Source organism: Astatotilapia calliptera, chromosome 18 (assembly GCF_964374335.1).
Source record: "Astatotilapia calliptera chromosome 18, fAstCal68.1, whole genome shotgun sequence".
Classification (NCBI taxonomy): Eukaryota; Metazoa; Chordata; class Actinopteri; order Cichliformes; family Cichlidae; genus Astatotilapia; species Astatotilapia calliptera.
The window spans coordinates 19101607-19127836 of NC_137439.1; the positions used below are offsets into that span (position 1 = coordinate 19101607).

General features: G+C 41.5%; 1 protein-coding gene across 2 annotated transcripts in view; it reads left to right on the forward strand.

The window, feature by feature from the left end:
- The first annotated feature begins 1906 nt into the window (after positions 1-1906).
- The window catches only part of LOC113009997 (A-type potassium channel modulatory protein DPP6-like), a 96739-nt gene continuing 72415 nt past the window's right edge, over positions 1907-26230 (forward strand). The window contains exon 1 of one of the 2 annotated variants that reach the window (XM_026148743.2): positions 1907-2054. In XM_026148743.2, coding sequence (XP_026004528.2) covers positions 1998-2054 — 57 coding nt within the window. In that variant the 5' untranslated portion in view covers positions 1907-1997. Of the gene's footprint in view, positions 2055-17095; positions 17491-26230 lie in introns of those variants that run through there. The other variant, XM_026148741.2, reaches the window with a different exon arrangement.

A 26230-nucleotide genomic window follows, 5' to 3' on the forward strand; every position in this document is an offset into this window, starting at 1 on the left:
TCAGCTCCTGGTCTGAAACCTCTACTCCACTTCAGCATTTCCACAACAGCATAACAACTGTAATTGGTCTCCTGTGGCTTTAGAGCCCCCTTGCCTGTTCTTCCATTAACACCACCACAGAGCTGCCTGGCTGCCGTCCATGGTGCAGATATATATATATATATATATATATATATATATATATATATATATATATATATATATATATATATACACACATATATATATATATACACACATTTTTTTTCTGGAATATATGGACATTTTTTCTGGAAATGTCTTGAATGAGAGTCAGACAATGGAAAGGTCACCCTGCAAAACAAATATTTTATGTCAAATTTGAAGTGAAATGAAATTCTTCTGACTTTTTGTAAATAGCAGGTTATATCAAGTAGTAACTTTGCAACTATTTTGCAATTTCCCACCTGTGAACTGTCATACCTAAACTGTGCACCATGTTACTTTTCTACAACTCCGTTATTTGCAGTAAAGGTTGTCCACTCATATTACAGCTACTTACCAACTGTTTACCGAAGAAACTAGTGCAACAAAGCAGTGCCTTTACAGAATTTAAACACAATTATTTAAATAAATATCAACATTTTTCTTCTCACAAAAAGAAAGGTCTGTCCTACGTTCGTCTAATTAGCTGCAGCAGACTCCCCAGCCCAGCATCATTAGTATTTGCAGAGTGCGCCGCCACTTAGCTCCCCGTGGTTTTACTAAATTCACACTTTACTTTCTGTAATGAACTCTTGCATCCCCCTCCTCATTAGGCCCGCTGAATTTAAAAAAAAAAATTAAACTCCGAGTGGCTGGAGGGCGACACAGCTTCGCCTTTGATCAACTCTGACGGCTAAAAGCTTCTAATTGCAGCTCGATGCGGAAGTTTACCGGCGGAGGTCAAATTACGCACCTTTGTCCAACTAATAACCGCGTCAGACGCGCCCGGCAACTCATAAAAAGGTTGTGAGAGCTAAGTCTAAAGCTCCCAGTGTAGTCATGAGCTAGATACTGCTGTGAAATTAGCTCTCAGAAACGACCCATCCTTGAAATGCTCGCTTACGTGGGGCGTAACTTTCAGAAAAGCGTAGATAAGATGGCCAACAAAAAACCCGCATGTGCAGTTTGCCGATAAACAGTCTGCTTTACATCTTTGTAATGGTAAATGGCCTGTATTTGTATAGCGCTTTTCTAGCCCCTAAGGACCCCAAAGCGCTTTACACAACCTGTCATCCACCCATTCACACACTGGTGATAGCAAGCTACATTGTAGCCACAGCCACCCTGGGGCGCACTGACAGAGGCGAGGCTGCCGGACACTGGCGCCACCGGGCTCTCTGACCACCACCAGTAGGCAACGGGTGAAGTGTCTTGCCCAAGGACACAACGACCGAGACTGTCAGAGCCGGGGCTCGAACCGGCAACCTTCCGATTACAAGCCGAACTCCCAACTCTTGAGCCACGATCGCCCCGTTTGTAAATGCACAACCTATTATAAACGAACTCAGTTTATTCTGCAGGAACTGTACAAATCTATCAAAGAAACTCCATTTACTGACTGGAAACCTTTGTGAATCGTCATCCTTTAGAAACTTTCTGCTTTTCTGCGACTCATCTGTGTCGTTCAGGAGAGAAGCGCACACTGTACACCCCCGAGGGGATTCACTATCTCCGAAGCGAGGCTGCGCACAAAGAGCTTTGATTTACCATTGGACAACACTTTTAAATAGCCTTACTACAGGTGGGTGACGCTTAATCTGGAGCACATTGTTGGAACAGCTGTAGCTGAGACGCATGCACTTATCGGCGAAAAGGTACATTGGGCACCTTTGGCTCTACGATTTTAGACAACAAGCGCGCAGATCCTCGTGATTACCAGCTGAGAGAGAGAGAGAGAGAGAGAGAGAGAGAGAGAGAGAGAGAGATGAAAGTTGGTTGTTCAGGCGACTTCAGGTGAATATTTTGTATTGCAGACTATCTCTATTTATGGGACCATGAACTCATCTGCAGGTGCAGGAAACTATCGCAGAGGCTCCATCAAGGCAGACAAGGTAACTTATATTTAAAATCTCCGTATTTTAAGTAACATTACTTTCCTTAACTATTAAAATCTACCAGATTGTGCAGAATTGTTTGAGCACTTTTTTTTAAAGCCCACCGATGCGTAAAGAGGTGACCCCCTCCCCCTCTTTAAGTCCTGTGGACCGAACTGTAAAAGAAGACGATCGGGTTCCTATTACATGTTGTTGAGATGCAGAGGTGTAGCTGTCTTCTGGGTGCAGTATCTTGATTCCCTTTCGGTAGTTTTCCACCTGTTTATTTAAGTATAGAATCACTCAGCTCACGAGGATTGTTCTGGAAACAGTAGGTGTCATAAAGAATGTGCATCTGATTGTAGGGAGCCAAAGACGCTCACAAAATGTTGCCTCACTTTAGAAGTTAAGATTAAAGATGCCAAATAATCTGATAAAATGTCTGCAAATGTTTTTACTCCATCTTCCTTTATAGCTCAGTGGCTTACACCCTCAGAGTTCAAACAAGGAAACACATGAAATCAACAGACAATAAAAATACATCTCTTCTGACTTGTCCTGTCCTGTAATTCCCCAGCAACAGCACTTGCCTAACATCACTTCCGAGCAGCAGCCGCATATTGGAGCCAAAGTTAACTTGCATTACACCTCGGGGTGCATTGATTGTGGTTTCAGTGAGGACAAAATGCGTTTCCCTGTCCTGTGATTCTCTGTAGAGGAGCTGTGAAATATTTAAATTGTGACAAATTTGTCTGTCTCTAGGGGGCATGTCATCCCCAAAAAGGTTTAAAGATCACAGGCTGTAGTAGACTATTTATAGATGAATGTTACCCACAGTGCTACAAGCAAAGTACACTCGTTTAAAAATGCTCTTTTAAGTTTCAGATTAAGGATTGTTCATGTGTGTTGTTTGTGGAAAGCTTGGTGGTGTCGTTGCCTAATCGGCTCTCTGTCATTAATTTAATCACATTTGTGCTGCATTGCTGTGCATGTTTTCTTTGATACAATAGTGTGTAATTTAATCCTAATAAATCTGGATTATTTCCCAGTTTCTGTGTGGATTCACTCATCTTTTAGTCATAGATTAGACCGAGTCTTGATATCGTTCCCTTGTGCTCACGTTGGTTCACGCTGGAGTTAGTTTGCCACCTGCTGGAAGCACATACTCAGTCAACATGAGGCTTCTCTGCCAAGCTTCAGCAGCCTGCTGGCATGTTGACAGACTTTTCTCTCATTACTCAGGCTTTGCTGGACTCCAGTCACTTTTACTTAAACAAATTTCTCCACTGTGAAGAGAGGCTATACCTTTTGTACACTCCATATTTCTCATATTTCTGCTGACAGCTCCGCTTACAGCTCAGTGCCGTGAAAGCCCCAAAGCCTTGAAGCTTCTGTGACCAGTATTTTACTTATTAAGGATTCCCAGACACAACCTATTAAATTCTACCATAATCTGTGGACAATTTGCATAGAAAGGGAAATCATTAAGTCCGGCCTTGGCAATCCAAGCCGCCTACCCTTCTCTGAGGACAGAATAATTTTGAGAAAATGCAGACATGTCTGCACTAAAATTCATTAAACCTGATTTGGTTGGTGTGATTCTGGCCTGAGAATAAGAGAGCTCATATTAACAGTGACTTACTGTCAGAATCTACATTCTTATTCTCATTTCCCTTTTTGCTCTCATCTTCTTTTCCCTTTCCTCCTCCTCCTTTTATTTCATAATGGTATTAATTACTAACTAGCTTTTTAAGGGTATTTATGAACCTAATAAAAATATAATAAAACATTCAACTAATGCAATTATGTTAGTGTCAGAGTCAAAGGTCTTCTGCTACTGTATTTAAACCTTACACTCCCATCCAATCAGGAAGCATGAGGACTGTAACAATATGAAATGTTACTCTACATGATTATTGTGGTTTTAAAACACTACTGTGAAAAAGTCTTGATCTACTCCTAATTTTTTAATATTTTGCTACCGAGGAGTCTTGTCTCGAGGAGACCTTTGTTGTCATTTTTTTAAGTGGTCTTGAGCAATAGTGCGCCTGCTTTTCTGAAGGTCTTTAAACATTTTTATTTGGGCACTGGCTGCTTTTTCAACCTTTTTCAGTCCTTGCACCTGATCATTTTCAGACAACTCTTTTTTTCATTTGCTTGATTTTTAAGTCACTTAACACTGATATATAAATTATTCAAGCACGGAAAACGCACCCTAACTCTGGGAGCCAATTTTAAATTGTATCTCTAGACTCTTTGTTACTAGGAGCTTGTTGCAAAAACAAACCCAGTTCCCATGTTTTTAGCTGAATCTATAGGAAATGCCAAAACATAACTCATCAGAGGTGGTCTCAGTGGAAGGTTGGCTGTCAAGAAGTCATTCTTAAGGAAGCAAAACAGGGAGAAAAGGCTGAGGTATGCCAGATTACCCCAGAACTGGGCTGAAAATCAATGGTAAAAACTCTGAAGAAGTGATGAATCCAAATTTGAAAGCTGTCAAATCATCATCAGTGAAGGAGACATGCCATGAAACAAGGTGGCGATTCTGTCATGGCTTTGGGATGTATTTGCACCATAATGAGCCATGGTGGTGTTGACGATCTTGTCAGAATTAATTGAATTATTAATGCGTAAAAGTATCATCAGATTTTGATCAACCACACAACACCATATGGACAGCATGTAATTAGTAGCAGCTTCATATTTCAACATTAAAATGACCCCAAACCCAGTGTAGTAAAAGCATACTGGATAGTGTTCCATTGTGTGGTTTTCTATAAGTCATGGATTGGCCTCCCCAGAGAGTGGAGCTCAGCATTGTAGAAACAGTGTCATCTTGACAGAGAACAGAACAAAGAAGAGCTTGGAATTATTCCTAAAGACTACTTAAAGAAGTGAAGGGAAAGTTTGCCTAAGAGAGTTTATGCTGAACAATAAAAGTGGTCATAAGAAATACTGACTTTCAAGTTTTTCAGAATAGTATAAACTCTGATTTAACCTCAAATTCTGTGTTTTCCTTTATGTTTACACAAGCTTCAACAAATCGCTTCTCCTACTTCCCATTATTGTAGCAAAATATCAAGAGAATTGGGGTGGCTCAAACCTTTTGTGCAATACTGTATCTATGACACAATTCAAATATAAAAGACTAATGTTACGCTATCTTTCAAAATCCCTATTGAAAATGAATTACATTCAAAATAACTGAGGTGCAGTTGGCTATGATTTTGTTTAAGGTAAAATATTAAGAAGAGATTTTGCTGTTTATATAAGAAAGAAGCTGTAGTTGTTGGTCTGAAATGGACTCTGACACACACACACACACACACACACACACACACACACACACACACACACACACACACACACATACAAGGCTTCGATTTGTTGGTATTACCAAAATGCATCATTCTCCTCCAGGATTCTCTAATTTTGTGTCCAATAAAAGGTCACAAAGTGTCACCACATTAGGGAGTTCTATACTTATATTCATGACTATATTAAGCTTCTGCAGTGTTTGTTGTCAGTCTGAATGCTGCTTCAGCTGCTGTTGATGTTTGTTACTTGTAGAGATCACATCCATTACTGGCTTCATAATGAAACATTCCCCCACGAGGATGCACAAATCCCACAGAGCATTGTGGAAACAAGGCTGTCACACGAACCTGCTTAATTTAAATTTCCTGAATTATTTTAGGACTCTAATCTTGTCGCACATATCGTTGCTCTGTCGCAAATTTGGAGCGAAAACCTTTTCATTCATCATTTTTGAATCATTTACATCTGATGGAATGGTTACTCAGCATCATGTATTTATGCTTAGACATGCCCCCAGTTGAATCATTGGTTGTTTTTTTTTTACTTTACACCACAGAGCAGAAAATATATTTCTTTTTTTGCCTCACCGTATCTTGTCTCATCTGTGGTGCCGTCTGCCTCTGGTGCTGCTCGCTGACTGACGTTTTTGAGGCCAGTGGCTTTCCCCTGAGTCTAGACTTCCTTTATTTGCATTAACTAAGAGAGGCAGTCAGACAGTCAGCTGGCATTGCTTTCTCTTTCCCAGATAAAATTTCTGTTGTTTCACTCTGAGGTTTAGCAGAGAGTTTAAAAGAGTTTGTAAGACGGCATTATAAATTTGTCTGCGGGGGTCATACAGCATGTTACCACTCAAGTGTAGTTTTGTGTGTTAGTAAGCAACACGATTGTACCTTTCATCTGTTTGATCGTGTTAGTTTTGAGTGAGCTTGTATCAGCGCTGTTTGAAAGTGTGTGTGTGTCAAGGATACACTGGCACCCTGAGCTGAATGTTAAGGTTCCCTGGAGTAAAATTGTACAGACAAACTTTCACTGAAATGATTTGTATGCAGCAGGAATAAGGATGAAATGCCTTTCAAAAGCATTCTGTATTCATCTAGTGAGCCCTCAGTATTTCTGCATTGAACCATTGCACTTTGAATCGCCTGCTTAAAATGTTTGTATTGCTGCCCGCAGCCAGTAGTAACCATTATAAAATGACTTTCATTTTCCTGATGCGCTCACACGCACACATTTTCTGTGCACATTTTGATACCATCTGTTTATTTTATCCAATGACCGCTTTGAAAGTGATAATGCTGTTGCAAACAATAGCACATTGTTCAATGAAATGAAATTCGGAGACAGAAACAACCAGGGATGCCCAGAAGCAACAGACACCATTCAGCAGCAGTCATTTTTCACCACTAACTGCTATGCTGCGATTAGGCTCCCCAGGGAAGGCTTGCTGTAGATGAGAACCATGTTTATAAAAGCTGTCCAGGTTTTGCAGCTCCCGGCCACCTTTGAGCACCTAAAGCTCTTCATCCTGGACACAATCTTGCACTTGCATTGCTCCCTGGGGCGCAGGGTTCATCTGTTCCTGTCACCTGTGACAGATGACCTGATAGTACTCTGCCTGTAGTGAAGCCACTTGCTGATAAAGACACATCATAGCGTGACACACAGATATTCCCAGATTCATTCCTATTCTGACGAACAATGATGTTTTCTCTATTCATATCTTTGCACTGGTGTTGTAGCCTGAACTCAAACTGAAGCGTGTACGAAGTGCATACCAAGGACAGCAGCATGAATCTTTAGAATCCACAGGGAGGAGTGTCAGGGATAGGTGCCGTGGTCTGGCTGAAGGTCAAAATTAGAGCTGCACTGCACTTGATGCTGTTATCAGACACCAAGTTGTGAAGTGAAGGACACGTATAGAGGCAAACATGCATGCTTATGCGCACCTTTTCACACCTGAATGTTAGCGTTTTAGGATTTCACACAGAATTTTATCCTGTAGTTGTGAAATACTATCTCTGCAGCCGTGTTGAAAACATTACTTCTTTCAGTCCATGTGCAGTTGTGGTCAGAAGTTTACATATCCTATCATGGGCATGAATGTCCTTTTAATATTGGGGCTTTTAAGGATTTCTTTGAAGTGTTCCTCTTTTAGGGTGGAATGATTGAACAGCAAACATCTTCAATGACTTTAAAAAACAAGAAGGGAAGGCTGTTCCGGAAATGTAATGTTCGCCTGTTTTACCCATTCTAAATCCAGTTTTGATATTTGTTTGGGATCATTGTCCTGTTGGAACACCCAAACATGTCCAAGTTTCAAACATCTAGCTGTTGACTTGAAGTGAAGTTAAAGATTTGAGGTAGTCCTCCTTCATTATTTCTTCCACTTTGTGCAGTGTACCAGCACCACCACTGGCAGCAATACAGCCCCGGAGCATTATGCTACCACCACCATGCTTGACAGCCACATTGTAGCCAAATAGATTAATCTTTGTCTTGTCTGACCACAAAACCTTTCTCCAGATGAATTTGGCTTGTCTGTGTTGACAACTGGAAATTCCAGCTTCGGCACCCTCTCAGTCCACGGTCAGGTGAAACTTCTTTTATTGTGGACAGTGACACTAATGTTCCAGCAGTTTCCAGTTCATGGCAGGCTTCATTGTTGGTTGTTCCTTTGTTTATCATAAAACTGCAAACCAATTCCCTCTCATTTGAGTGAGAGGGAATTGGATCTTCTTCCAGATCATTGTTAACCATCCAAATAACTTCAACTTATGTACAATTGTTTGACCTGATCTTGTAATCTGGAGTTAACTAGAAATGGCTCCAGGATACTTTCTTCACTTGTGGAAATCTACAACTCTCTTATTTGGAGAGTATTGGTCAGTCCAATGAATGCTGTAAAAAATCCTTTTTATGCTGAGAAGTAGAAACTTTCCATCCTGTAAAAATAACAGCCCAAAGAATTTGTTAAAAGCACCAAATTTCAATGACATTCATGGCCATGATGTCTATATCTAAACTTCTGACCACAACTGTACGTGGGTTGAAAGGAGAAACATTTTCAACACTGCTGCAGAGATTAAAAAAAAAAAAAAAATCAAACAATTACCAGAAAATTCTGTGTGCAATGCTAAAACACTCAGGTATGATAAGGTTTGTATGAGCATGCATATTTGCCTCTGTATGTGTCCTCCCCTCTGTAACTGTGTCTGATGACATCATCAAGCTGTTATGTCCTTCTGACCACAACTGTGGAGCTGTTTCGGTATTACCAGACAAATTATGGTATAAAAATTCAATTAAGAAGCTGGATACACCATTGCAGCAGACACTTCCACACAAACCAAAACATAAACTGATGATTTCATTATCTCCACTGGGCTGAATGCTAAATCTTGTTTTCTCACTGAATCTGGAGGCCCATATGTGTATCACAGAAGTCCCTTCACCATGCTGATATATGTGATTTAAAAACACAGAAATGCAAACTGTCATTGCGATTTATACGCAATAAACTAATGTCTCCTGAATATTATTGCGTGCTATCAATTGTAGACGTTATTAATGATTGTGTTTTGACATCGGCTCTTAAAATGTGTTGATGGTTGCTCATGTTCTGTGAAATCAGCAGACGCTGACAAATGGACGGACTCTGTAAGTAAATATAAGCAGTGCTATAAGTTTTCAAGCTGTGCGTGGTTAATGCTCTGTCGGTGTGATAAAACACTACGTCACCTCTGTGCTCTACAGCAATAACCACGTTGACCTTTTATACTAATTGCAATTACAGTGACTTATTGTGAGCCAGCATTATTCATAATCATAGGAGTGTATGTCATAGCTGTAAATGTAAGAAAAATGAACGCAGAAGATGACCAATCAGGGGCTTGTTTAAAGGACCCTGGGGAAATGTCACGGCATAAAATGAGCTTGTTAACAGAAACAGCTATAACTACAACCGCCATTTCTTCTATGAACTTGAAAGACTTTATTATCCTTTGGTAAAGTCACCAGAGCAATTACTCTCTTTGATGAAACCTCATCTCCTGTGGCGCGTGTGAACTACAGTTCATCTTTATCCTCAGTGTAGAGTGGCCTTAAATGCAGGTCCTGTTAACATGAAGAAGAAAAAAAGCCTAAACAAGCGCAGCTGTTCTTCTTTTCTGTTGTTGTGGTTTAATTTAAACGTTGATCGTCTTGCGTGCAGTGATTATGCTGCCTACATTTAAATAAGCGCTGCAATTCATCAGCTGCTGCTGCGGAGTTGTTGTCTGTGTGCAAATCAAACATGTAAAGTATGAGCCGAAACCCGGCGGCCATTAGAGATAAACTGCTGCAGCTGCGGGGGAAGCTTCAAACAGGCTCATGAGTCACGGTCAAAAAGAAATGTAGCTGACTTTTAATGCAAGTATTTATGAACCACCGTGAAACCTCAAACCAGGGCTTACCACAGGGTGTAATACATGCCACCATCCATGAAACTTTATTTTAGTCACTTGCCCACTGACAAACTGTCAAGGTCACCTCCTGCTCACGAACGTCGAATTAGTTAACATGTTCTTTCATCTGTGAAGTGTAAAAGTTAGGGCAGCGTTAGCGCTTTAGTGACGTTGCGCTGTTTACAATTTTGATGTTCACACAACTTCAGCATCCTGAGTTCACACACAAGCAAAATGCTGGACAGCATCGACACAAGGATATAATTCAAACCCTGAGTCCATATCAAGCCTGGGTGTGAGAAGTGGCCTTGTGATTTACTACGCTTGGATCCTGCTGTGTGCCATTTTAAATGAATGAGTTATGAACACTTTGCCATTCATGCTGTCCGTGACGGTCCTCTTAGGGCGTCTTGCCTCTGGCTTTTGTCATATTTAGCCGGGCTAGATGCAGAAGGAGAGGGCAGTTTGGCTTTTCACTTAGAAATATCACCTCTTCTAGTTTTATAAAAGCCATTTCGTCGCTACTGTCTTGTGGCTTAGTGCTGCGGTTCGGTTAAATAAGCTGGTTACTCAGTCTCAGCCCTGGGATTCATTACGGGAGGTACAAATGCTACATAAATAAATCTGCAGTAGTGTTGCCTGTGCCAGGATTCTGTCCTGTCAGTGTAGCTTGATGGGTGTGTGTGTGTGTGTGTGTGCATGTGTGTTTGGGCAGGTGGGCGGAGTTGTATTTTATGATAGAGAAGACAGGAAGCATAAATATTACTTGTGCTTAATCACAACCCAGCTGCAATGCTGAGTGAAATGATCAATTTCTTGGTAATATTTACACACATTGAACACACACACACACACACACACACACACACACACACACACACACACACACACACGCACTCTCAAAGAGAAAAAAGCCTAGCAGGCAATATTGTTACTAATATGTTGAGGAACATGTTATTATTTACATGCTACAGTGTATTTATGTATGTGTGTGTGTGTGTGTGTGTGTGTGTGTGTGTGTGTGTGTGTGTGTGTGTGTGTGTGTGTGTGTGTGTGTGTGTGTGTGAGAGAGAGAGAGATTTACTTACACCATTCAACTCCACCTTTGCTGAGTAAAGTCTTGTCGAGAGAGTTTAAGCATATTTGTGTGCAGGAGTTGAGGCAGCGAGCGAGCCAGGGAGGGAGGGAGTAAGGGCGGCAGAGATAAGTAACGTTTGGAGGAGCCTGTACCACCACCTCTCCCCCCCCCCCCCCCTCCGCCCCCCTCTTTGGAAACGATGCCAGTGTCTGTGATTGATTCACCCGGCGAGTAGAGAGGGAGGCGTTCTCGCTGGGCTCCCGGACCCCCAGGTCATCCTTTCTCTTAGCTGTAGGGGAAGGGAGGGGAAGGGGAGGAGGTTGGCGGGGTGGGGGGGAGGAATTCTCAGACACCTCCAGCAGCCCCAACTTCACAGCACAAAGGTGTGAGCACAGCGAGAGGGGAAGGCAAGTGGCACTTCTCACCATGTCTGTCCTCATAGCCACCCAGCTGAAGATAGACACCAGCACTCCTTCCAGAAGGGTAAGAGGCCCTTTTAGCATGCATGACACGCTGTGGGGGAATGTCTGTGTTTGTGGGTGAGCCTCCTGCTACTGACAGAACAGGCTGCTGGCTGTTTTTGATAACAACTGGACAGGCAGGAAGAGAGCGGCGGGTCCTCATCTCCCCTCTGCCAGGATCTTGATGGACAAATGCTTACCACTTTTAATTTTCTTTCAAGAGGCGACTTCTAATGAATGGCTGGCTGCATACGCTGTGGAGAATACCTTGCGCCTCATTGTTAATCTTTGTGATGTTACCACATAATGACTTCAGTTCAGCTGCTCACTATGAGGAAAAGTTAGGTATGAAAGTATGATTGCAGTGCCATATTAGATGTTTTAAAACGACTGCTTTGCATTGCATTTTCTTTGCTTAATCTTTGCTTATGTGAAAATCCTCCAGACTTGACTTTGAGGTCAACTCATTAGATTAAATGCTGACAGTTTACTGCTCTCATGTTTGCATGCAAATGGGCTACAAGGGAGATTGATGACGAGCAGAAGTTGCTGTGCGACTTTGGTGTTCTTGAGCAATTAAAATTATGTAAATTGTAGCTTTCTGGAAGTTAGAGAAAGGAACGCCCGTAGCTCTAAAACTCTCTCCTGCAGAGCAGCGTTTAGATTTGTGCAGCACTCCAGATCACAAATACACTTACATTTTGTGCCACGTGGAATAATAAATGACCAGAAGGGTCATACCAATCAATAACTTGTGCAGGGCAGTTTGCATTAAGCCTTGCATGTCTCATACCATAAACTCCTTCAATTCATTTGTCATAATCCATTTTCAGCTCTCGTTTTGCTGTGCACACTATCTTTCTATCCGCACCCAAACACACATTTGACAGTAAATTTATAGTGACATGCTCTAGTTTGGTTTCTCTGTTTCCTATCTCCCCCTTCGATTCCTTCCTCTTTCTTCTCCCCATCATCTGCCGCCGCCACAATCCACAGCTGTAGTCTGCTGCTCCCCCTCAAACCACAGTCTATTCTACAGCATCAGCCAGCATTAAACTCCATTTCCTCAGTGACTTATCTGCTGCCATTTCAATTTGGGCTCAGTGCATAGCTTCCCTTCACTTGTAATACACTGGGAGAGTCAGCTCTCCATAAAAAATAATATTCCCCTTCCAATGGGACACATCCTCAACTAGTTTCACTCAGGGAATGGATTTTATGCAGGCAAATAAGGGCTTAGAACAGGTTAGAAATGACAATATTTCCATTTATGTGAATTTACAGTAGGAAGGTCATCAAATGATTCACACATAAAGTGTTACCTATATGAGACTAAATATGTGTCAGTGATTTGTAGCAGCTTCCTTCTTCTGTGCAGCGGACCAGAAGTGTAATGAATGCAGTACTTGCAGCCAAGAGTAATTGAAGTGACCATTGTTACATGGCCCGAAATGAGCCAAGTGTTGTAACATAGTCTTAGGGTGTAATTCAATGATAAGGACTGTGAGACTCTGCAGTCTCACAGACTTTGGCTTTCAGTGACACACAATTCAATTTTGATAAACACTGATGGAGAAAGATGTTTCTACCCTGTGAGTAATGGCTGATCGATCTATCCATCTATCGATCGATCTATCGATCTATCTGTCTGTCTGTCTCTTGTGGTATCACAATACAGAAATGCTGAAAGACTTCACACTTTGCATGACAATAAGCTACAAAAATCATGATCCCTGTGTAAACAAATACCAATATGTGCAGTGCATCGCAGCATCAGTGTGTGTATTATAATAATCGTTCCAATACGTCCGTTTGATTAATTAGCTCTCTGATTTCTTTTCCCACTATTTTTTCATCTGTGTTCACTCACATTGCAAGTGAGTGAACAGGCATCTGCTTTTCCTTCATTCATTTGATAAGCTTTGCCTCTGGAAGTCACGTGACTGGGGTAATCCATGCTGTGAAGGAAATGTGTTTAAGGTGTTTTAATAAAAACATGCACGTTTGAGGCCAGAGTTTATATATACGATGTGAGTTAATGCTTTTATACGATATATTGCTGTGTGGATGTTCTGTCCTAACTGTTGACAATGCTGCTAAGTGCGCACCAAACTGTGGCTGACCTGCTGTTGTTGTTACAGTGATGCCACAAATCTGCCCCTTTCACCTCATGCAGTATCTTCACCGACATCTATTCCCTCTGTTCTGTGCTCCCCCGAGGAGACGTGTCTTGCAGCCTGAAAACATTTGATCTGGAGGCATTTTAATGAGTTACGGCGTGCAATTCCTTCTTGAAGACTGCTTCTGATAATTGGACAAATTTGATGTACACAAGTGTATTTGTGATGATTTTTAATCGATGTGAGAGCAAGCTATTTACAGCTCGGTAATGGACTGTCTCGAGAAGAGCTTCAAGATAAAATGTATGTGCCCAGGCCACAGTGAAACGGGGCATGTAATCCGACACCGGCAGCGGGGTGATAAAGAAACTTGTTGTCATGGTTGTCCCAGCACAGCATCGAGAGAAATCACTAGTGTCCAGCTAATGCCGAATGGAGAATGGTGGAAAAATGTGATTATGATGGGCTGTAACTGAATCTGTTCTCTCTTACATGCATGTAAAGGGGTTCAGCAATTTCCTTGTTCAGCTGAGTGATGTTCAGAGGAAATTAGATATTACTGCACACCCGCAAAACATCGATTGATTGATTGATCGGTCTCCTCTTCCATCCAATTAATTTGTGTCATTTTGTTGTGCTGTGTGGAATGCTGATGGAAAGATGTTGGGCTGCAGTGGCATTTCACTTCATACAAATACATTAATATTGCCATTGTGAGTGATTAACTAAATTTATATAGGCACCACACTACAGTATGTACTGTATGGTATCCTGTTTATGGTAATAGAAATAACAGTATGCGTGATAGTGTTGCTGTGCAGCTTAATATCCAGCTTACCTTTGTTGTACATATTTTTAAAGATGTCAAACTTTAAGAAAATAAGATCAAAAACACTTAATTCTTAAAAATTTCCAAGCCAGGAGATCTAAAACAGAAAAGAGCAAACATTAAAATGATTTTTTGTGTGTGTGTGCAATTATAAAAAGATTTACTTTCCTTTTTCTCTCTCAGATTTCTTGGTTTCCCTCTAGTCTTTCTTGCTAATAATGTTTAATGCTATTGTGGGATTTTTTTTTTACCTCCAGGCTGCCTCAGAGTTTTCCGCCTCTCTGCGGAGAACATGATCACCAGTTTTTGGCGTTGTTTCATTTCATTCTAGGAGGAGAAAAATAATGACTTCCCTCTGGTCCTCATATAATAAAATAACATCTGTGCATTCAGTTAGTAAAATTTCTGGCAAAGTTGGTGTGTCAGTCCCTCACTGGAATTAAAAAATAAACTCACTGAAGGGAGTTTACTGCATAGCGGAGCTTCATAAAGCCATCACTCACAGCGTCATAAAGTGCACCAAAGTGCATCGTATCATTTGAAATAAAATGCATCTGTGACGTGTTTGAAATATAATTACGATGTTCCATATCACAAGGGAGGTAAGCTTTAGCTTGCACTGTCTCCAACAGTACCATTAGCTACCCACAGAGGTTTTACTGCAGCTATCATTGTCATTATACCTGGTTATTATATGCTTCTTCAAATTTTTACCACCTGTAATGCAGAGCTTGACTGCAGTGGTGTTTGTGGGAGCAGGGAAAGGCGTAGCTCCAGTCATCTGCTGTGTCTGTGTGGAGGCGATAGGGGAGTCAAGCTGAGCCCGGGCTCCCCGGCACTGTCCTGAGGGGAGCTTTAAAGCAGTGAGGCAGTTCACAATAGCTCCCCAACAAGGTGAGGGAGATTGGAAGACATCTATCAGAGAGGCTGGGATTGATGTCAAGTGACTCAGGCCTATTTCCCAAGGGGTGCGCAGACCCAGGAAAAGGCATTTATGAACTAGGGAAACAAATGACAAGGACCGAGGCAAGCCACTGTGGAAGGCGAGAGATTGCTGGAAGCCCAGAGATGTTCAGTCCAAAGCACAAGTTTCTGCTGAAACTCCAATTACGAGGTAGACAAAGCATCAAACAAAGTTCATTACTTTTTGAATCATACTTGGAGTCAAAGGAAAAAATGAGTCAAACTCACGAGGAAGGGGAGAATGGGGAGTAACGTCCACTATCCTTATTTTGTTTTGTTTTGTAAATGGCCAAACATTTGAAATGAAAATTCTGTATTCCAGATAGATTTACTATTAATCGGGTTGTATTCATAATTCAAGCCACGAATCAATGAGCCTTCAGCATTTCTTTCAGGACTCGAGATAACTCACCATTTATAAAAGAAATTTAATTGAAACTCACTCTTTATTCAGAGTTCAAGATAGACCTTTTTCATTTCTACTACTCTAGTCAGTTCACCTTGATTTCACTTAATGAGAGAGGCAAAACGGCGGTATTCAGCAGAGTGTGTGCAGAGCTGTTTGGAGCTGCGCTTTAGTGCTGCTTTGAAGTTGTACCCCTCTGAAGATGACCTATTTCCCAGAAATACAGCTCAGCACCAGTTGGGTGATAGTTTGAGTGAGAGGCCATGGCGTGTTGGCCTGTGGCATTCTTGACAGGAATGGCAGAGATTTGAACACTTTGACCCAAGAGCCTTTCCCTCCCTCCGTTGCATATAAGCCAATATTCTGCATTTACCAGAGCTGCATTGCTGTGGCCTCTGTGAGTATTTCAAGCATGAAATCACCTGCAGTGTTATGAGCTGAATAACACTTGTGGTTGTGAACTGAATGAAAATATTGGGCTGAAGTAGGGAAGGGGCATTTTTATGGTTTGTGGCACTGCATGTAGAGGGGCTTTCAAGAAAGGTTTTCATCAGGCTCTAAGAAGCTGCAAAGGATACGTTTAACCACGTTTGTACACATTTTAAATATATATTCCTTTTATTTTATCCAGTTGTGTGACTCAAATATATGCTGTGCTTCAAAGTATTTTCTGTTTTCTATCTTTAAAGAAAGAACTTCCCTCTTTGTTGTGTCACATGTGGAGTACACATCTTAAGAGGCGTTTGGTCAGCCTGTCCTAATCCAGCGCGCCACAGAGAGGCACTAGAGCTCCGTCCTGGGACCATACGCAGTCACATGAGAGGCAATTTTACAACCTCGCTCATGAAATCATAAATAAGAGAGGCTTCTTATTCTGCGCTTTCACGTCGAAGTCTATACAAGCGAATCTGTGCATCGCTGGCGCATTTCTGCGCGCAAAGCAGTGCACAAAGAAGTGCAGTGACAGTAGTGCTACAGTAAAGCTGCTCTCACAGCGATGGTCACTTCACATGCAGAGCGCGTCTGCGGTGAGTACCGTCGGGCTCTCTGCGTCCTTCACACTTTTCATATGTGAGGTCAGTCCGGTATACACATAGCCGGAAGAGTCGAATCAGTATCTGTTGCTCGTTTGTTTTTGTTTGTTTTTGGACGGGGGGAGGTGGACAATCACTCGGAGTCATCTGGATGATCGAATATCTGATGGAAACTCAGCGCATCCGCCTGCCATCTCTCTGAAAGGAGGCATCAGGAAACTGAAGAGGGGAGACAACGTGTCGTGAATACAGAAGAGAGCAACTATTGACACCTACAGCCCACCAGTCTGCCGTGCGCCTGGGCAAAGCTAAAAGGACACGGCTGCGAATGATCCGGCTTTATATTGGTCTAACACTCCAACGCCGTGAGTCATCCACACTATCCACAGATGCTTATTTACTAGCCAAGTGTCTTCACCTCGTCCTTTTTTTTTTTTTTTTGCTCCATCCCGGAGGTGAAAGCTGGCTGCCTGCCATCGGTTCTCTTCGAAGCGCAAATAAACCAAACAGACTGTCCAAGCCACACAATCAGACGAGACCTGCTTGTGACTCTGACATGCTGTAAGTTGCTTTTGTTGTTTTGTTTTTTTTATCTGAACCGGACCAGTATTATGGCTTCGCTGTACCAGAGATTCACCGGAAAGATCAATACCACCAATTCCTTTCCGCACCCACCTGAGGCCAGCCACCTTCTTGGTGGACAGGTTGCAGACGAGGAAAACGCAGCGAAGACCCCTCAGCAACTCCTCGATGGGAGACCTCACGTCCAGTACCGCAAAAAATGCCTGCGGGAGGATGAGGACGTAAGAAATGAGTTTTTTCTTTGTTGTTTGCATGCATAAAGCCACAATTATGCACATTTTGGACAGTAATTCTTCAAACACTCTCATTCAGACCCCAACAGGCCTCCCTGAAGCTTTCACTTTTAAAAGATGTTGAAGAAACTTTCAAAAGCTTGGTTTATATTCTGTGGCAGCCGCAGTCTTCCATTATTATGTTGCTTCTGCTTGTGTTGCAGTGTTTTTTAAAAAACATTCATCTCTTCCACTACTAGCAATGGTAGCATTAAAGCTCGACGTGCTTCAGGTGACCGTGATGATGATTTGACTTAAAAATCAACACTTTCTGCTCCATATGTTTCATATCTGTCTGCAGAGAGCCGCTGATGGGTTGCATGGTGCTGACCGTGGTGCTGAAACTGCAAACAGCACCACAGCAGTGTTGTGGTTATAGAAAGTGACAAAACATAAGCGTCTGACCCATTTTTGAGAGGTTCATGAAGAGGGTGTTTGGCCCAACCATGACCCTAATCCCCCTCCCAACACACAAACACACACACAAGCCTTTAGCATTTAGAAATTTCTCACTGTGGATTTTGATGGATAAGTTGAGGGCCAGCTCAACGAGGCAGCTGCCTGGAGCCTCAACAGCACAAGGGACGCAAAGGAGAGGAAGAAATATTTTGTAAAATTTATAGTTCAACCTTAAAAATATGCCACTAATGTGCCCCAAGCACTGTTAAAGACACCGGTCACAGTAAACAGCTGATCTAAAAGGAAGCTACGCATACAGATGTTCCCTGCAGCATTATAAATTGAAGCCACATGTGATAAATTGCAGTGTGGGTGCAGGCGACTCCTCAGATTGCCTGTAGAAGTCGGATTGTTGGTTTTACAAAAGAGAGGCTGTAGCGGGGAACTAGGATCTAAAAGTTGAACAAAATATTACTGTCAGGCTGCAGTGATCTAGACACACAGACGGGTGCACAGCCAGAACTGTCTTAACAGGTTATTAATAAGTTTGACGAATATTTAATGTAACCCAGGGGAATCTGAAGGCGATGCTTGCTGCTTACAGCTGTTTATTGGAGTCTTTCCTTAAAGTTCATCCAATAATCGCAGCTTCATGGGGTTACTTACAGCTGCAGAATCATCAGGAGGGTTTCAGCAGAGAGAGTTATTAATAATCATTAAATATTCTCAATGCGGATAGAATTAAAACACAGTCTGTATTTATTTATTTTTTACACATTAGTCAGATGACCTGTCACACTCACACACTTTTTGCAGTTAAATCATTTGTTACACACCAGCTAATCCAAGGTTGAGTTCAAATGTTTCCTAAGGCACTGCAGTAGCAAGAACCAGTCCTGGATAGGTGGTACTATATGGGAAAAAATAATAAGAAGGCTCAGTTTATGAAACATTGTTGGAATGGCTTTTCTGCTCAGTCCTGCTGGATTGTGTTTGGCTTTGTTCTGTGCTTTTTAGATTTAATGACAGGTACATCATCACAATGCTTTTTATTAGTTCACTGTTTGTCTGCTTGTAGCCATGACGTGAAATTGCTTCTCATACAAAAACCAAAATGCTCTACTTCAGCCTTTCTCTATTAGATTAGAAGATGGCTATTTGGACTTTGTGCCTGTTAGAGACGACAGCACCCAGTACCTCCAAACTGTAGTGGTTTATGCAATCACCTAACAAGCAAAAGAATCCTGGTTCATTTATGGCGAAAACACAAAGTGTTTGTGTCATTCTGTTTTCATTTGTGAAAACAAACACAACATGAAGTGCAGAGCTCTCAGACAATTTTGTCCCCTAAACAACATTTGTGTTACTGGTTTCTCTTTTTTTCAGCCTAAGAAGACTCATATCCATCTAGCTATGTAGCATCAGCCATGCTTCCACCAAATAGCGAAAACTCACAGAAGGTTTCAGATTGGCTGGAATCTCACATTCTGTCTGCACAAAGACAGAGTTGTTAGGAAATGTGTTGCTTGTTTTCTGCAGGAAATAGAGGTATAGTCCTCTGGCTGTGTCCTATACGCCTCTGGACAAAAAGAAATAACCTACCATTGCTTCCTTTAAGCTTATTACCTCATTTTTATGGATAATTCTTTTCTGGCGACTTGACAGTCACGATTTTCTTAACAAACAGACATCATTTTACCCGTTAAGTCAGAAGTTGTTATTGTACTGCAAGATTTCCAATTTATTACATTTGCACTATTAACCTTGAGGTCACCTTTAGTCCCAATGTCTCTCTGAGTTGTGCTGGAGCATGAAATTGCCTTTTGCCTCAAGAGATGGGGAGACCATTTCAAGAAGTACAATTTCCAATCCCTCCCTCCTTGGCAAAAGTTTGCCCGCGCTGTTGTTGTCCTCCTTTATTTTGCAGACGGAAGAAGCAAACAACTGAATCGGACATTCGTGAATTTAATTTCATTCATCCAAATATTTATGAACACTCGTGCGTCTGAGAGTTTACTCTGAGTTAATGAAAAGCACAAAGAATTACATTTTTTGTAAACAACAGTTTCATTTGTTTGCTGCTGTGTTCTTCTGAGCTCTTGGGTTCGCGAAATGCAGGCACTGCATCTTTGTTTGTCGGAGAGCTATGTGTGTGTGTGTGTGTGTGTGTGTGTGTGTGTGTGTGTGTGTGTGTGTGTGTGTGTGTGTGTGTGTGAGATGAGATTAATTCTCGCTTTGCACTGTGTGTCAGTGTTTCATGGTAGAGTTTACGTCACCTAGGGAGGTATCAGCAGTAGTTCGTTCTCCTCCTCATTACCCTTTACTGTAAATAGAGGCATGTGAACATCTTAATTAACTGTTGGATATAAAGGTGAAACAGGGTAGCATTTTGCCTTAAGGCTGGAGCCTGGAGACACATTCATGACTCGGCCTGTATTGACATTTTCTTTATAGGTTACATAACAGAAAAAAAAACCCCCACATCTCTTTTTGCTTGTGTCTCGCCCTGTGATCTGGAATAATGACATGTGACTCACAGTCAACATATCGAGTAATAAAAACAATATTCATGCTGTTTTTCTTTGACAAATAAAGAGGAGGTGGTTGAATTACCCTTTTTTATAGAGACCTTAAGACAAGTGACAAAACCTTATACGAACAAATATGAAAAAGAATCATTGTGAATTAAAGTAGTCCAGATTTATAAAGAGCCACGTGATAAAAATATTGCTCTCTTTAACATTTTCTTCTCGTTTCCTTTAAAAAAGACATCAAATCTAAATTCTTGTGATCAATGATTTACTAGAGGCCATGCTTATGGTTCATTTTCAGCTGTAATAAGCATCATCTGATGTAATGAGTAAGCCTTAAAAATGTATAACTACAAACGAAGGACAAAGTCAACCTCCATTTATACCAGGGCTTAACTTCTCATGATCCTTTTATGGAGCTCTAATCTAGATTTTATGATTTGGTGATGAAGGCTGTCAGTTTTCTAAATAAGTTGAACATTTTACTGAATAAAAGCCACAAAATCCTACTGATTCCCATCGTTTCTATCCCCAAAATAGCTAAAAACAGACCTCCTGCTGCTAATTACAATGACAGCTGTATTCATGTCTGACTATAAGTACTAGTCATTAGTGAAAAGCTCATTTCCCACAGGGCCACCTTAATCTCAGAATAGCACGCTGCTCTATAATGCATTAATATTTCGATCTCGGTCTGGGCTTCCGCTTTTAAAATCAACCGAAGTATGCTGAAAATGTGGTTTCATTTTACTTTTAATTAGCTCTTTTTACACATATGTAATATGCCCTTATGACAAAGAGATGGTGTGATGGCGTCCCTGAGGGCCAAAGAAGCATTTTTGAAATGGCAAAGTGGGCAGGCTGTATCTCTGGGGACAAGCACAAAGAGCTCTGAGCTCTCTGATTTCCCTTTAGTAATTACAGGAGTTTGTTTGTAGTGAACCCATTGTATTTCAGGACACTGCCAGCTCTTCAGCATTGAAAGCATCATTACACTACATATCCTCTTTTAATTAATTTAATTAAGTTTCCTTTCGGAAGGTTTTATCTGAGGAAAAATTCCCTGAGCACTAAATTTTCAGATTCTGTTTTGAATCAGAAGGAAATTGATGTTCAAAAGGAATGAATCATAAATCACCTTTGCTGTGTGACTTAAAATTGAATTCATGTTGGATAGACTGCCCAGGGCTTATACATACACGAACACGCACGCAAACTCGCAGCCTGTCCTCATGCGTCCCCTTAACTGTGCCTTCTGCTTAGACATACTCCAGATCTGAGTAAGACAGTTTGGCCCGGTTCCCAAGTCTTCGTTTAGCTCTGTGCTTCCTTTGAGGTCCAGAGCTCAGATAAATCAGCCAGACGGAGCTCAAGAAGAGCAGCCAGATAAAAGAAAGAGAGCAATGAGATGCGTTAGGCTGTCCTCATTATCTTTGAGGAAAGGCTAACTGTGTGCTTCAGATGACGACTGCTTACTGAAGGATGCCACCGGATTTGTTACTTGGCATGCTAATCCAAAATGATCACGAATCCTGAGGCAAGCTCCCTTTTCATCAGTGCAGAAAGCCAGATGTGAATGTTAAGGATGGAAAACGGAAAAAAAATCTACTTCCCATTACTTCCACGAACAAATATTTTATATGAGGAGCTATGCCAGGAAATTCTCTTGTCTGGATGCCACCACATTAGGCTTCAAAGGAAACAATCAAGACGCAAGCACACGCTCTAATTTTTAATAATTATGTGATTATTCCTGTAATCATAATTATGCTGTATGAGAGGAAAAATGTGAAGGAAGCCGCTTTAATGTGCAAATCATTGCATGAGACATATAAGTGCGGGAAAACATGAACTGTTGCCCTGTGTGCGTTCATAGCAGATTGTAGGTTGCTTAGTTTTGTCTTTATAAGCTTGTAGAGCTTTTAATGAAGCAGCTGGAGTTCAATATTTTGTGAGCCGGTGATGCAGAATTAGAACTTAATTGAAATTAAAGCTACTGTGAAAACATTAAGACTATTTTTCAGTTTCTTTCCCACCTGGGTGGACAGAAGATGGCGTTATAGTTGTGTATTGATCAAGCGATATTACAGTCGCATTTCACCTGTGACAGTTTCACTCTAATACCACAAAGATAAACACAGTAACTTGATGTAATCTGGTTTGTTTTATTAGCTTATGTGAAAAATATTTTGTCTTTACATTATTTTTCAGAAATATATTTGTCATCATATTTTTCTCTTTTAGCTGTTTTTGGTCTCCATTGTTCCGTGAGGGATGTTTCTGGCACTTTAGCCACTGTCTATGTACTAAGTACAGTTAGAATCAGGCATGTGGTGTACAGCTAAGTCTGATCCTATCCTAAAATAACAATAAAATACTAAATACTAAATATTAAATAAAAACAGAAACACAGACGAGTAAAAAATGACTTAAAAGAAATGGTGAAGAAATTTGTGCTGAGATGCAATTAAATAAATGAGAAAAAGAGGTTCTGCAAAAGATAACAATAAGGTTGTACAGTCACCAGCTACTTTATTAGGTACACCTGTTCACCTGCTCCTTATCCATTCAGCTAATCACATGGCACTAACTCGATGCATGTAGAAAAGCAGACACCAAGCATCCAAATGGTGATTTAAGTACTTTTGAACAGATCGTGGTCGCTGGTGCCAGACTGGCTGGTCAGAAATTGCTCATTTCCACCCCCAAGAATGGTCTGAACCACACTGGGTGCCACTTCTGTCAGCTGAGAACAGGAAACTGAAACTAAAATTCGCACAGGTTCACCTAAATTGGCAAAAGTGTTTCCTGGACCGATGAATCAACTTTTGCTGTGACAATCAGATGGTGGAGTCAGAATTGGTCATAAACAACAAGATAAGATCAATCCTGCCTTATATCAACAGCTTAGGCTGGTGGGGGTGGGATGATGGTGTGTGGGGGATATTTTCACGGCATGCTTTGAGCCTCATAATACCAAACATGGGTCAGAATCTCTGAGGAATATTCTAGAATTAAGGTACTTCTAAAGACAAAAGGTGATCCAACCCAGTACTAGCAAGGCGTACCTAATGAAGTGGCTTGTACTGTTGAATTATAGTAATTAATAGTTAAGTATAAAATCAGGTAAAACAGCATGAAAGTAAATATCACATGTGGAAAAAAACAAGCCAGTGCTTGGTTTCTGTACGTTTAAACCAGTGTGCAGTGCAGAGCACAGAAGGCAGACATGCTGTCACCCAGCGCAGCTCCTCCCCTCAGGACAACAAAGCAGCCGGCAGGACCTCATGCTCGATGTTGCCATGGTTGCAAAGGTGGAGAGGGTGAGGCTGTAAGCTCTGGGAACACACACGCTGCTGCTCGCTGGTGGCTCTGACTGCCATCTGGAGATGACGCAGCTCTCACATCGCAACCTGAATATCCTCCGCTCATACCAGCATACTGTGTCCATCATCATCACCACGATGTTAATTTTCCTTCTTGTTAAAAAAGTATGAATTCCCCTTTGACTCTCAATGAATACAAGCCTCCACTCTGGTTTCTGCACCAGGTCGCCATTGACAGACATATTCGACATCAGCCTTTTTTTTTGTTGCTGTTGTTGTTTGCTTTTTTAGCTCCTCTGTTCCCAGAGGGCATCTCAACGGGTCATCCATTCCTCTCCCCGGCACCTCAACGCTCTGTTGACACCCCATCGATCATCTCTTCGCGCCCTGCCCTCCCCCAGCACCACCTCTACAGACCTGTCAGCGGCACATCAGCTGACTGCTGCCTCGCTGTTTGACTGTCCCTCTTCCTCCTGATGATTTACTGTATTATTACAAAAGCTGACAGCGAGTATTAGTCAGTGTTTAAACAGAGAGAGAGGCCTTATTACGCCGTGATGATGCTGAGCTTCAGTCTCTCGTGGTAGATTTTCTGCTCTGAAGATCACGTGAAGTAAACATATCATCAGCTGTCATTAGGCCTCCACGTGGGTATTTTGTAATCAGTGGTGTTCGAACACCGTTTTGTCGCTTTCTTTAATTACAGTCTGCGTAGTTGAAATTTACCGAAGCCGATTAAATATCGATGCAAATGCAGAAAAAAGAAAATCACTCCATCTGTCTACCTTCATTTGCGATCGTCAGCTTAATAATGGCGGTCACATTCACTTCCTTCACGTCACAGGGGATTATCTCACTCTTCAGATGCAACTTCACTCTGGATCTTTTTTTTTTTTTTGCCTGTCCCATTTGGTTCTTTAACCGTCAGAATTGTTGTCTGAAGACCAACAAGGATACCCAATGGATTTATTTTGCCAAATGGATCATCATGGCATTGCCGTATTGGTCCATTTGATCGACCTTTGTTTTTATTATTTATTTTATTTTCAATTGTTACAGACGGGACAGATGCGAGTGAGGGATAGGAAAGGGAGAGAGAAAGAGGAAGGAAAAGAAAAACAGAAGGGGAGAGAGACAGTGAGAAAGGGGAAAAAAAAGAATAAAAAAATCTCCTGGATCACCTGTTGAGAGAAGAAGAATAGAAAACAAGCAAAAAAAACCCCAAAGCAATATACTAAACACAACACCATCGCATTAATCTAGCTAAGTGTAAACAGCAGTAAATACTAAATACTAAATATTGTTGTGCAGCACGCAGGACAGACAGACCCCTCGTCTGGGGATCCTCAGCCCTTCCCATGAGGGTGGCACGGATGCCCCTCCGGTGGTCCTCCTTGGGCTCTCACACTCTGGGGCCTCTGGATGTCTGGGGCCTGGATCTCCTCCATGCCTGCTTCATGCCCTGGGGGACGGGGCTATGGCTTTCTACATCCTCTTGCGGACCATTACATGGGGAAACCATTTGAATACAAGCGCGCTGATCCACACAGGTGTGCACATGGATGTTCACTGTTCGTAGACTTAAATCACACCTTTCTTGGCTGCTACTTCAAAGCACATTGTGCGCTGTCACTCTGGATCTTAAAGATTCCTGCAGTGTTTAAGAATTACACGAGAATGCAGCTAAATATAACCGTCTCTTAACCTGTCTTGCGTCCCATTTTCTTTTCTCCTGTGCTTCATATTTATAAATGGAGGCAGCATTCTCACTGATTTGTTTTGAGGATGAGCTTTATTAGGTGTGCAGCTGATAATCACCAGAGTAACTCCTTTTAAAACAGTCAGTTTTCTTCCTCCTGCTTTGCTTTACTCTATTTTTCACAGTTTATTGAAAAAATAAAGGTCATGTGCAGTAGGCAGTGTCATTTCACTGACATTTTAGATGCTGGAGACCATTTTTATGTCTTTTTCCTTGCACTGTGTCTGTTTTGCCACTAGAGACTGTTGTGTTCCAATCAATGCACCAGCTCTACGCTATGGTGAAGGCATCAACAGTGCAGTGGATAAGTGAGGCTTTGGTTGTAGTTAACACAAACTCAAAGATTTAATAGCCAAGCCAGTGTAGTGAGTAGTAGATCATTTATGTACCACCAAAGGCAATTTTTATTTTACCTCGCACTGCTTCTATAAATGTTATCAAAAAGCTGGCACACCTGATGGTGTCTCATCTGAGAAGAGGGTGAAAATGTCACCTCTCGTAAGGTTTGAAAAGGTTGTACGGTCATCACTTCACATTAAGAAATTGCTAAGACACTGATTAAGACTTTTTCTGCCAGTTATCAGTTGATTCACTTGATTGCGACATTTAATTCAAGGCTGTGAAAGATCAAATTGCCATATCCTCTCTGGAGTTAAATCAGAGGCTGACAGGTG